General features: G+C 37.9%; 1 protein-coding gene across 1 annotated transcript; it reads right to left on the reverse strand.

Annotated features, from left to right (window-relative positions):
- Positions 1-1,243: 1,243 nt before the first annotated feature.
- On the reverse strand, positions 1,244-9,892 carry slc23a4 (solute carrier family 23 member 4). The gene is made up of 12 exons (XM_077568332.1): positions 9,650-9,892; positions 8,853-8,993; positions 7,370-7,527; positions 5,391-5,550; positions 4,669-4,850; positions 4,174-4,294; positions 3,738-3,894; positions 3,408-3,662; positions 3,168-3,331; positions 2,692-2,800; positions 2,501-2,596; positions 1,244-1,918 (listed from the first exon to the last, which is right to left on the reverse strand). The coding sequence occupies exons 1-12, from the start codon at positions 9,695-9,697 to the stop codon at positions 1,650-1,652; spliced, it is 1,860 nt and encodes a 619-aa protein (XP_077424458.1). The 5' UTR covers positions 9,698-9,892; the 3' UTR covers positions 1,244-1,649.
- Positions 9,893-13,972: the final 4,080 nt, after the last annotated feature.

Below are 13,972 nucleotides of genomic sequence, written 5' to 3' on the forward strand. Positions count from 1 at the left end.
CACATCATCACTTTTTTGGGTAACACAGCTAATTCAGTGCGCTTCAGTGGAATATCTTTGTACCCTTCTCGTACTTTGGATCTCAAGTTGCATCAACAATCAATACCTCTTCGTCGAGACTTCAGAAACTTCTGTGACAGTTTTACATCTGTTAAAAAAATTGTCATTTCATTTTCACTTCCCAATAGATTTTAAAAGATATTGGACCCAAGATGTCAGAAGAGCTGAGGTCAGAGGCCACATCAGTACATGTTCCTGTTCAAAGCTTTAAAGTGTCTTCTTCTTTCTCCATTTTAGAACAAGAACTGAAGTTAGCATATGTTATTTATTGATTATTACTATAAAAAAAAAAGTTAAAAAAATCCTGGGGCCCTATATAGTTTACACACTGTTATCTTCTTTGCAATATGTGATGATATTGTATATTTTTTAATTGAAAGATGAGTGTATAATTTAACAGTGCTGAAACAAATATGCAATAAACATGTAATTTGTCTTCCTTTTATGCAGTTGTGAGTCCGCGCTGTTTTATTTTTATTCACAAATTGGCTGTAGTGTCTTCCACACATTTTTTAGAATCTCTTTTTCATGCAGCTAAATACAGTGCCGCATGTCTATAACAAACAGATGGCATTGACAGTCACAGACCAATTTTAATTATGCATTCTTGCACCCGTAAAATCTTTTAGACAGCATTTCCTATGGTATTCAAAATACTGTTTAGAGTTTTATTTGTTTCAAAGAGCATGACTGAAAATCTTTTTTGAGCCACACTTTTTTGATCCAGTCTGTGAAATGGTAATTGCACGAAGGCCTTGTATTTCTTGAATGCATATGTTACATGAGCTTCTCTTGAAGTGTGGCTCTGCCTCTGGATTTCCGTCCCAAATTATCCATGTTAGCTTCAATGAACTCTAGGAATTCACGCTAATTTTGATAACAAGATAAAGTGTATTCAAGGTAAAAGTAATTTTAAAAAGTCAAATGTTAATCATATAATTAATTAGCCATTGTAATTGCTAATTAATTACTTGATACCATGGTGGCATGGACAATGCATACATTTTTCTTTCCAACTAATATATTTTAGCATGACCCAATGGACCCCATGGAAAACAATTTGAGGTGTCCCTTTACTTTTGTCAGCATAGTGTAATTTGTAATGTGGCTAAACACAGCTCTCTAGTGGTCAACTAGGAAATTACAATTAAAGATCAACAAAATTATGAGACTGTCACTGAACTTATGTTTAACAAGCTTGTATATTTAACACTTCCACTTCATTGTAAAAAACTTGAAAATCATAACAGACCGAGCAAGGATGTTACATAAAATATTATATACATGTTTTATTTATATTTACAACATGTTATGAAACCAATGAATCCTTAAATACAATTAATATTGTCCTCAAGTAGGCTAATAATATGATCTAATAATTGTTTTGGCAACATTAAATATACAGTATATTAATATCAATGAGTATTTTTTTTGGGGGGGGGGTAAACCATACATAACTAATTTGACTCTCTAAGAAGGCACAATATTGTCTTTCACAGTGAACTAATAGTTCAAATTCTGGTTTCTTTCATGGCATTGCATGTATTGAAAAAAATCCCCAAAATGGGATGCTGATGTGAGTTCCCAATTTAAAGAGCGACTCCAACAATGATCTGTGAAGGCTCTGAATGTCCGAGTGCATTATCGGGTTCCTGAGCGCTTTTATCGTCTACACATCCGTCAGGCCTTTTAGGCACAAAAGGTGGGCAAAACGGCAGATAACGGCTCCATGGAAAAGAAGACAAATAAGCGCTCATGCCAAAAGGCAGATCGTAGACTTCTCCACTCTCCAGTGTGTTGATGGAGCTGTCCTCGTGCGCTTTGTTCCAGGCCAGAATGCCTCGTTCCTCCTTTGTACCTGTTGGGCATGCACGAGTCCAAGAAATGTCACATGTAAAACTAAACAGATATTTGCCCATTGCAACTCGCAGATTCATCTACTGTATTTCTGTTCTTGTTTTGTGAACCTATCCTCTATTATGATGATGATGATGATGATGATGATGATGATGATGATGATGATGATGATTATTATTATTATTATTATTATTACGTTTTGTTTTTGTGCTTAGACCAATCAAAAAAAAAATATTCTGGTGCCATCTTGTGGCAACTATAATGAAATGCATTGAGCTGATTCATTTTTGACAAAAGAAGTGCTTTGTGGTATTTTTAACGATGTGCTGTTTTTTTTTTTTTTTAAATAAGCACTGTGATGCCATTTTTCAGATTTAAAAAAATATTTTGTGGTTCTAAAAAAACATTCAAGAAACCAAATCTAATGTGATGCATTCAAACAGTCTTTATGATCACTTGATTTTTAAATAAACTTCAAGTGTACCGTTATCAGCACTATTCTCACTCAAATTGGGAAATTGCAGATATATTTTGATGGTCGTACCTATAGCCTATAAAATCATACAAATGAATACAGTCTTACCTGGAATTGTGTTGTCTAGTAAGAAACCAAAGAAGCCTCCAACAAACATGCTAGTTGTGAGAAGGACTTGCAGCACTTGGTCTATCGCAGCCACACCTGGACAACACAGTGACATCACGGCACAACACGTATCCTGTTCATGTGGGTGTGCTTTTAATCATTTTTTAAGTAACGTGAAATGAGTCTTGTACCTGTAGAAATCGCTGTGGGGTTCTTTATTATCCAGTTTGGTATGACCAGACCCGAAAACATGGAGAAACCAAATACGAAGATGTTGCGAGAGGAGTTCAAATCTGAATACTAAAAAAAAAAATGGTTTTATTATATATTATATTCCTATACAATAAACTCATGACCCTTTGTATCATTATCTCATACAGTAACATTTATATGTCATTATTGGCATCCGCAAAAAAATATTGGACTTTGTTGTTAATCTGTTAAAAAATGAAGAAAATGCTTTTGTTAAGGGCTTGAATAAGATGTGATGTTTTGTTTTGTTTTTTAACCTTTTGTGCCTCATAGCCAAATATCTTCCACATTTGGACTTTCTCACTAATGTGAGTGTAAAAGATAAAACAGTAAAAAATAAAACAACAGCAAAACGGATCTGCTTGCCCTTTTCACAAGAATAAACAAAGATCACAGACTGATGTAGAGTGCTCACCTGCAGATTAGAAATCCCTGCTGCAGAAATGACCCCAAACATAACCATGAACATCCCGCCTATGACAGGCGATGGGATGGTCGCAAAAATGGCTCCCACTTTGCCAAAAACACCCATAACTATCATGAAGACACCCCCAGCGACGATCACCATCCGACTGCCAACCTGTGGAGGAAGTCATCCCAAATGTTAGATTCAATAGTTTTCTCCAAACAAAGTACACATTCCACAGAGGACTCCCCTTTGTGATACCGAGGGCTCCCACATTCTCGCTGTATGAAGTGGTACCGTTTCCTGTCCCCCAGGCTCCGGCCAGCAGGCACCCCAGCCCCTCAATCCCAATTCCCCGGTTGATTGCATGTTTAGGTGGAGGCGGAGCCCCTGATAGTCTGGCACATGCATGGTAATCCCCAACAGACTCTATCATGGATGAAATCACGCCGGCGAAAATGCCAAGTACCCCTGCCACGCTCACAGTGGGCAGCCCCCATTGACCTATGTTAAAAGAGGGGGCACGGGGTTCATTACAAGAAATTCTGATCCTGTTTTCAATGAGTAAAAGCTTCTTACCGGGGTAGGGGAACGTGAGCCAAGGAGCTTTACCCACTACATCGCCTTTTAAATCAGTACGAGCCAGGTAGCCATACTGGCTTGGATCAGAGGGAAGTACACTTGAGTTTGTTAAAATATAGCACAGGAGCCACGACAAAGAGATTCCAAGCAGAACCTGAAAGAACAAACAATAACTCCAATTTATAAGATGAATGTATTTAACATTTTTTCCATGATCAACTACGGATCATTCAATCGATACTTTCGGGATGGGAGAATCTCTCCAAAGAAAATTTTATAGGTTTTAGGTGAAGCTGAGCTCTCCAGGGGGGGGGGGGGGGGGGGAAAGAAAGAAAAAAAAAGAAGAAAAAAAAAGAAAACGTAAAGTGATTTGAGGCATATTGTTGAACAAAAAACAGTAAATAAGAAAGAAAATGCAAAATGTGTTACATACCGGGAGAATCTGGAAGATGTAAACACGTCTGGAGTGTATCTTTTTATCCTTGCCGTATGTCGGCAAAGGCACAGGAATGTGACGAAGATACTGTGAGAAAATGATGATCAGAACGGTGGTTCTGCAGGAGAAAAGGAAACACTCACAAGATTAATGTTCATTGTTGATTCGAAAGTACTGCTACTATCTTGGATCACTGAACTTTTAGTAGGATTTCCTGTCATGCTTCTGAGGGAGATTAAGGCTTTCCACACAGTTCAATGGGCAACTGAAACACGTGGCAGGTTTATTCAAATGTACTTGTATCAGCTGTATGTTTTGACAAAATGCATTTAAGTGGAAACACATTTTAATAATCACCCCAATGGTATTGTAAAAAATAAAAATAAAAAAAATTAAATTAATTAAAATATAAATAAATAAATAAATAAACCTCGATCATAAAAATCCAAAAGTGTTGAAAATGGACTTTTTGGTAATAGTAATATTACGTACAAGGTGGAAATTCCCCAGTGGTTCCCTGCACTGACGCCCGCAGAGTCAAAAAGAGACAGTCCAATGAGAGAGATGGTGGGGGCAATGGTGAGAGGGCCAATGAAACTCATAAAGATGCCAATGAGGCCAGAGAAACCAATTAACACCTGTAAGAGTGAGCCCACCATGATGGACCCCTGCACCTGGAGACAAACATGGTAGATGAACAGCAAGTCAGAAATCCTGCAAATATTTTTGGGGGTTATTTATACTTTTACACATTCATGCCAATCAAACATTTCCGGAAGACTTGTTCTCATGAGCATTTGAGACGGGTAAATTAATTTAAATAGATTAAAAATTTTGAAAGAGCGAGCCGGATTCAGCCGGAGCAGCTAACAAGAGCGGTTAGCAGGAATTAGTCGGAGCCATAGGCTGGAGTGGCTAACAACAGCGGCTAGCAGGAGAAGCTAGTAAAATTTAAAAAAAACTGTAAAAACTTGCGAGAACAAAGCAGAAGGTGACAAGCGGCCTGCTACGGCCACCTGCAGCCCCAGCTGTGGAAGTCAACAGAGTGCTACAAGCACCACCAGGACTAATTACGATGGTAAAATTGCAGGTTAGATTTTTTATTTTATTTTGTTTATTTTATTGTTTTGTTTTTTTAGGGCTCAAAACTAACGGTTCACTTTGTGGTCAAATTGCATTGATTTGAAAGCCGTCACATCCCCTAATTAACTTACTGCTCTCATTCTCGTCTGCCACACTTCTGTGAATTCACTGGAAGACGTATTGACAAGGCTTGCGTTCTGTGTCCAAGCAGGACAAGTCCACTCTGGCATTGACAGCATTGCCATGGAAGGTGCCAGCAACGTGAATGTCCCTCCTTGGAGAATTGGCAGTCTGCAAACCATAAAAGAAAATATGTTATGATATGTAAATCATTTCATTAATGTCAGTCATGATCAATAGCCTGACTAAGGTTCATTTCTGAACTGATTGCAAAAGAACACATGCTCACAATACTGGAAGGGTGATTAGATAAACATTTTGCCCATCATATGCAGTACATGATGCAACGGTTTAGATTAGATTACATGAGCCACAAGTGCATAAGAAGTAATTAAATAGCAGACTATATCAAGCCTGGTATGGTACAATGTAGACTGTAAATATATGCCACTACCAGGTTTCAGGTTTATCTCCTCCCGAGAATTTGGGGGAAGACAAATATGCATCAGTGGCCCTGTGCCAGTGGAATGTGGATTTAGCAAGAACAAGATTCCGTTGATAATAAATTGGGGAAATTCTTTCCCTAATCCTGGTCTGACACCAATATTCATTCAGCATGACTAGGACTGCACACTTCACAATTACAAAAGTTGCTTCTGCTTCGTAGCTCTCCCAAAATAAACATCCATTACAAAAACATGTGTATGTGCATGTGCGTGTGAGTGTGTATTTATTAGTTCACCTAAAACCTATTAAAAAATCCCATACCGTTCACCTAAACCGAACTCTTCCAGCCAGAGTTGTGAGGCTGTCAGGAGACCCGAGGAAGGACCAAAGAAAAGAAAGGAAAGTGATATATATATAAAATATAAAAACATTATTCAAACGGTTATAAGTAAAAAAACGGAGCCTAACACACAATATATGCTGTGATGTGAGCGCATGACTGTGGCTAGTAATGTTGCAAATGTAAGGACGAATTAAGTTGTGTATGTAGATGATGGACTATGATGTGAGACGGTACCGTTCAAAAAGATAACTGGCCAGAAATGCCAGCGTATCTATGCGCAGTCTGAAAACAATCTCATGACGAATATTTAATTCCCTGCGCAATAATGCGGCACCTTTATCAATAGTCATTGTCAAAACGACATGCCATGTTCGTGACAAAAGTGGACTTTATTTACGCAAAAACTTGCCGCAGCCGACTTTATGAATGAGGAAATGTGGCTGACAGGAGGCGGAGCCAGAGAAAAGCTTAAGGTTCATTGTGAAAAACCTGCAACTGACCAGGTTTGGTTCATGGAACATATTACAACGATAACTGGCCGAGAGCTTAAATGACCTCTTTTTATGAAACAGACTATAGTTACCTTTTTTCCGAGTTACCCACATTTCAAGGTTTCTTGACCCAGAGTTGTCACTAAAACTGCTTTGTTTTTGTTTTTTTAAATAAAGCGGATTCTAATTCTGATATCCCTTGAAGCAGAGAATCACAATTCTTTCCTTTTAACTCTTGTTACTAAACAGAGTTTCATAACCAGCCACAGAACTTATAATAGTCTCGTTTGCACGTGTCCCCACGAGTCTCTTTAAGTGGCAGTGCACATGAGCAAATGATAATGTATCCCTCTGTCACGCCTTCTGTCTCTGATGGTTATTTTTAGTCACAAATAAATAAAAATTCAATTAAAGGCTTTTGGGTAAAATTTCCAAAAGATAATTTAAATAATATTGTCAGGTCATACAGACAGTTTTAACACACAGTATATGACAAAAAGTGTGAATTTATGTCTATTCAAGAACCTTGCTAGCTATTTTGTATGCTACAAATAATAATAAAGTCGTTCTGAGTTGTGATTGAGCCTTGTCAACAATGCCACAAGCGGCTGTTGTGTTTGCTATACACTAGTATGCACACATTATGAAATATCTTTCCATTGAAAAAATACCATTGATAATACAGAATGTATTCTTTAGTCCTACCTACCTTATGCCAAAAGTAACTTGCAGCAGAGTGCAGATTCCAGACACGAAGAAGATCGTGCTAATGAGGTGACTCTGTGTGACGGCATCATGTTGAAGACACAAGCCTTGTGAGAGGATCAATGGGATGGCAATGATACCGCCAAAGGCTGTCAAGCAGTGCTGAGCAAACAAAAACGTATACATAGTTTGAAACCTTGGTCATGGTATCATCAAAGAGCACATTATTCATCTTTTGGCAATGTAAATACTAGTTGTCACTATTAGCGCTTAAAATGGACAAGCTAGTACAGATTCAAATGTAAAACAATGCCTATGTTGGAAAGTCCACATGCTTGTTACCATCATGTTTAATTCATTGATGGTGTTTATTCCAACTGATTTGGGATTTTCGTATTTTGAGGGTGGTCCTTGAACACACTTGTTATTGTCACAGTTTCACATTTATTGCTGTGTGTCAAGGTGTTACTGTCATGTCAGTTTGTGCTTGTGTATCGTTCAGGCCAATATACTAGCTCAGGGTTTCCCAAGCAAAGCCACCAAACCAATTTCACACATCACACCACCAAACAACAAACAGAAATTATGACAAATTCAAATTTTAAGTGACCACACACTTCCTAAGCAGATGAATGACAAAAATGACATTATATGGACAAAATAGGTGCATACGTCTGTTTTTCAGTATTTTAATATACTTTGTATTTCATGCTCAGTGCATGTAAAAAAAAAACATCCAGCCTTCAACAATAAATGTTTTGAACAGTCAAAAAATGCCCATATACTGTGATTTATTTTGTTCCAGTGCTAAAGTCTCTCGTGGGTAAAACTTACCATTAACGAATGGCACAAAACTGATGAATAACAAGCTACAATTAAGTGCAATAAGTCATTTTGTGCATTTTTTTTCTTCACAAAAATTAAATCACTCAACATTTTAATATTATTCAGGTACTTTGTTTGTCCTGCATGTCATTCCAAATTTGCAAACAATTAATAGGCCTACTCACATTGCAATATAGCAATGTCTGCCACCTAGTGGTGATTGTTGATATTACAACTTGAATCTATACAACTATAATTCCCACACTCAAAGTACGGGCCGGGGCCAAATTAGATCCGCAGACCTCAGGTTGCCCACACCTGATCTTTAAAATATGTGCCCCCTAGTCCCTAATGAAAAAAAAAAGTGCAGTAAAAAAATGGATGCATGGGGTTGTGGTAGCGATAGAAGCTAATATAGTGGCACTTCCCCGTGAGAAAGTTTACTGAACACAAAACGTAAGCACTTCTTGACTGTAAAATCCCTACTGTAACTGTAGCGAATTTCACCATTAGGTCCACATATACAAAGCCAAGCAAGTCTAACAAAGCATGAAAAAGACATCAAGTCACATGATACCTCATGTGACATAACGTGCTAATTTGCATTGATTTGCGTTACAGTGTTTTTGTTTGGATGCATGGTCGCTATTTTGTTGACATACCTGAATACCAAGAAGGATACACAAGTACCATGGTGGCACGTCCGTGACACAGTAAGCCAACTTGCTGCCCTCTTCCTCGATTGGAGTGTCAATGTCTTCTCCATGTTTTGTTTCAGGTAGGTCACAAAAGCGCCCTTCAAGCTTGAATATGGGCAAAATGATGAATAGTCTCCAAAATACTGTATATTGTGTGTCAACAAACTCTTTGTGCTGTTCACAAAATCCCAAAGAACATTTCATCTCCTGTGCAGTATATTACACAAAACCGTTAAGAGCATTAAAAGAGGTGTATTTTTGCTCACGTGTGTTTGAGTACTCCAGCTTCCTCCACCATTCAAAAAACATTCATGTTAGGTTAACTAAAGATTCAATTTTGAATGTCAATTCAGTACGGTGTGATTGAGTGGTAACGACACAGATTGTTACCCACTGCTCACCAGTAACGCTCTTTGGTGATGCAATTTTAATGGTAGAACAAACATGCTGTTAATGGGTTCTTCTGGTAAGTGAGGATTTTGGAGGTACGAGTATTCCACCGACAATTCCTATATACATACATTAGGTATAGATATCTGTATATACTATATGTATATAAGAGCAAGCCTAATACTTCCAGTATGTATACTTGTCTTATACTCAAACCTCTTATTATTATTTATGTAATACTGAAGAAACACATTTTATAACTTAAAAGCATTTCATTTTCATACCCCGTGTTTTCTTATGTGAAAAATGTGTATTAGCTATTTAAACTGTTTTAAAAAATCTTACAGGAGATAAGAAATAAATGTACTCACAGAAAATGCATAGTTATCAAGACCATTGCTTTCCTTTTCTGGAGCCATCTTTTCTTCAGGTGGCTGTCACAAAATAAAATTAAAACCCCTAAAAATGGAGAAACCATCAGCTGGAAGGAAATGGAGCGCAGCTGGGGAGAGCCAGAAAAGTGACCGAGTAAGGAGGTGGGAGAAAGTTGTGGGCCGTGTAAGAAGGAGGTTTCAAAGTTCAAACATGAGACTCTGCTCTCGTCGGTTGAAATGAGTCGCACCCACGGCTCATGTGAAGCCCATTAGAACAGTAGCAGCAGCTGACCCGCTTGGCAGTAGTCAGTGGTACCAGAGGACACTCACTTAGACAGCATCCGTTTGTTTCCACTATTTAATTAGGAGGCAGGAATCTTTGACAAGCCATGACATTTAGAAAAAAGCTGGGAAAAAAACACTGGCCACCCCTTGCAAATCATGGTTTCTCTGAGTGGATTTATTTTAACCAAAAGTAAGAAACAGTAAGTAAGTATGTTTACAAGACTTAGAGTTAATGTATCAGCAATACAAAGATTTGTACAATATACTTGGCTTGCAAGTATACAGACCCATGTAAGTACTGTATATTTGTTACCTAGAGCATACTTGACTAATATGGACACAGTTGGGAGGGGTGCTTTAAAAATAGAGTTGTATACAGTTACAAGTTAACTGTTAGGGAAAAAAAATACACCTTAATGCAATCAATTGGACATATTAGTAATATAACTTGATCACTTTCAGTTACGTTAAGATTACTCCAATGCAGAATATGCTGGAAGTGCTGGAGCCTATGAACCGGTTGCCAGCCAATCGTAAGTCACACAAAGGGGAGAACATGCAAACTGCCTCCCGGATTTAATCTCACAACCTCTGCACTAAAGACAGCATGACAAGTTTAAAAAAATATTTTTAAATGAACAAATTAAACTAATGAAGGCAACCTTTTTACTGTTGTTAATGGTAACACAGAGACACACCCTCATACACTTGTGGTTACGATATAAAGCTGATGTAACGTTAACCACGGAAAAAACGTTTTCTATTCCTTGTAACAAGTTTAGCACCTGTGAAACGCTTACTTAGCGACTGAATAGCTAGCAGTGCAGCGTATAAGACTAGCGAGTGGATGACTTTAGCAGCTAATACTTTCTTTGTCAATGTTATCGAGTGAATACAGTATGAAACGAGAATTACTCCTTCACCGCCTTGTCAATTTTAAACTGGCCCAACGCAGCCACTCCCACCTGCGATGAGCAACTTAAACCCTTTGGTCTTTTCTCGTCAACATTATTGTGCGAAATCCTTATTAAAGACCCTGTAACGTAATTCCGAATTCTATGTTATCTAAAAACAATTGCAGGAAATTACGTGTTGACTGGTTAAGAGATTAATATCAAGGGAAAAAAAGCTATTGCAATGTCTTGTTTGTTTGATAGCGAGACGGCACGTGGACGGATGGCTAGCAAATTTGCCACTGTAGAGCTAGACTACTACAATCTCCAGTAGAAGAACAATTTAGATTCATACCAAGAACCTCTCAAATGTGAGGTAGATATGTCAACTACCCACATTTTTCGTTGTCTTTCAACAAAAATTGTCACAAAATTGTGAGCTACTGCATTTTTCATCAGACAGTGACAATGTGCTACTAATACACTTGACTTAGTGATCCAGTAAATAATTTAAGTGCAATATTTTTTTCCAACCACATTTATATCAGTGGACTTACCGTAAGTTACCTTGTAAATTATACTACAGCTGCACTTTAATTTCTCTAATACGATTTTGAGTATTTTGTAAGTGTCTACCGGGGATGAGTTCATTACCTTTTAGAAAGGAAACTGTGTTTCAGCCATGGTGGCCATTTTAAACCAATTGTAAGTAAATACTGTCTGTACCTGCAGTCATTTTTCTATGCCTTGTAGTCACCATGTGCTTAAGCTTGACTAGTTTCCATAACACATGCTGCCAAACTATCACATGATGCAAAGAAACCATTAATGTTAACTTAATTTTCTAATTTTCCCCACAACCCCCCTAAATTTCCCCTAATTTGTATTAAATAGCTTTATAGGTCAAAGTGCCTGATAACATCCCACATCCCTTGAATTAGTGTGAGATGTTCCAAAGATGGAGTGCTTTTGTATTTGGACAAAAACTCACACTAGTCACAGGATTCCTTGTCTTTGCTCTAAATCAACAATTTAGGTCACACCACACACAGAGAAGCGGGACACCAAAATCTTTGAGAGAATACAAAGTACAGTGCTTTGAAAGTAGTAACTCGTCCAACCATTCAGTGTACGTCTTATCTGGCGATTTAGTCAGACGGGAATAATAATATGGTCTGAAATCATCAGATCAAGTTAAGTATGACATCAAACTCAGATTCCTCAACTAAAGCACCACAAATAAGAAAAAAAATAATCTTCAAAACGCGCTTCAAATTGTATTTTTAGGAGAAAAAAAAACTATTAACTGTTTACAGTTTCAAAAACAGCATGACTGAGAAAATAAATGAACCATGTGACGGGTGCAAATCAGCAACGTAACATCGTGACCTCATTGGACACCCTCAGTTGTCCGCACATGTGACTGTGTGTCGTTCTGAAGCATTGCATGGCATGACACCATTCAGTGACATGATTATGTATTATTCTTAACACAACCATCCACTTAAATTATTAAAAAATAAAAATAATAATTTCAAGGAATAAAGGTTAAAATTGTAGGAATAACCAATTCAAAAGAGCATGAATTTGTGGGCCAAGTGGCTGTTGGAAAGTGGATTTATCAATTGGTTTGGGAAGAAAAAAAACTTTCTAGAAGGCCAGTCAGTGCAAAGCATAAAAGTCGGTCCAGTTGGTGGTTGTATTGCACCTAATGATTATTATGTTGTGAGCATTATAGAAGTGAGTTAATACTTAAATATTAAAATGTCCCTATACTGTAAGAAGTAGACACAAAAGTTAATTAGACGACAAAGCTAGTGATAGCCTTATGACTGTAAAAAGGATTTAAAAAGAAAATCTGTATTAACCAGAAAAAAGAAGCTATTTTCAGAAGCATGGCAGCAATCAGAGAGGATTACCACAAATATCATGACACGATGTTGTGTAGGGTCAAACTAACAATTTATACTTAGACCCCATGTGAAGACTACCTCAAACTTGTTAAGAGTCGGTTTTATTACCGTAAAAGTCACAGATTTACTACCACTGAGCTAAATGAGCTAAATCCCCACTGTTACACCTGTGTCCATAAAATTATCTGTCCTTGAGATAAAGGTAGCAAACCATAAATCATGATATGTTTGACACGCTTGTAACAGAAATGGAGGTGGAGATCGAACCCAGGACTTCATACACGAAAAGCATGCACTCTACCATTGAACTACACTAAACTACATTATTACTGTTACAGATGTGTCACTTTCCTTAAAATTCTATGTCCTTGGGATTGGGGTAGCAATGTTTACAAAAAACTAGCACATAATTTGTTTGGCCCACTTGTAACAGAACATCAAACATGTAAAGCATGTGCTCTACCACTGAGCTAAACTCCCGCTGGTACACCAGTGTCACCCTCCTTAAAATTCTCTGTCTTTAAAGGCAGCATGACCAAAATGCTTGTGATTGGTTTAGCACATTGTAATGACAATATTCAATGGAAATGGAGATGCTGGGGATTGAATACGGGACCTCAAACATGCAAAACTTGTGCTCTACCACTTAGCTACAACCCCACTGTTCCAACTGTGTCACCCTCCATTAAATTCTCTGTCCTTGAGATTAAGGTAGCAAGGTATCCAAAAATCTAGATGATGATTTGTTTGGCATGTTTGTAACAGAAATGGAGGTGGAGAAAATGGGGATCAAACCCACAACCTCATACATGTGCTTTACCAATGAGCTAAACTGCCACTGGTGCACCTGTGTCACCCTCCTTAAAACTCTCTGTCCTTAAGGGTAGCATGACTAAAATGTTTGTGATTGATTTAGGACAGCTGCAATGACAATATTCAAGGAAATTGAACCCAGGACCTGACACATGCAAAGCTTGCGCTCTACCACTGAGCTAAATCCCCATACCCCCACCTGTGTCGCCTTCCTTAAAATTCTCTGTCCCTAAGATTTAAGATTTAGGTTAAAGGAACATAAGAGTTTGAGCTTAAAGTAGTTCATTTCATCCTGTGTATGAGAATGTGATACTGTGGAGTGCTGAGCGGGTGAATGGTGGAACAAAACAGGATGTGGGAGGCAAGGGAGTGTAAGAATGGAATGTTTCAGAACAAACGGTGCCAGTCGCGGAGAG

Source organism: Vanacampus margaritifer, chromosome 6 (assembly GCF_051991255.1).
Source record: "Vanacampus margaritifer isolate UIUO_Vmar chromosome 6, RoL_Vmar_1.0, whole genome shotgun sequence".
NCBI classification, from domain to species: Eukaryota; Metazoa; Chordata; class Actinopteri; order Syngnathiformes; family Syngnathidae; genus Vanacampus; species Vanacampus margaritifer.

What these genes read in the sequence shown, in the direction of transcription:
- slc23a4 (XM_077568332.1), bottom strand. Translation starts at nt 9,697, where the DNA reads ATGGCTCCAGAAAAGGAAAGCAATGGTCTTGATAACTATGCATTTTCT. An exon ending in GTATCCTTCTTGGTATTCAG is followed by an intron (nt 7,528 to 8,852) that starts GTATGTCAACAA and finishes TTGTTTGCTCAG; the next exon opens with CACTGCTTGACAGCCTTTGG. An exon ending in ACATCTTCCAGATTCTCCCG is followed by an intron (nt 3,895 to 4,173) that starts GTATGTAACACA and finishes TTGTTCTTTCAG; the next exon opens with GTTCTGCTTGGAATCTCTTT.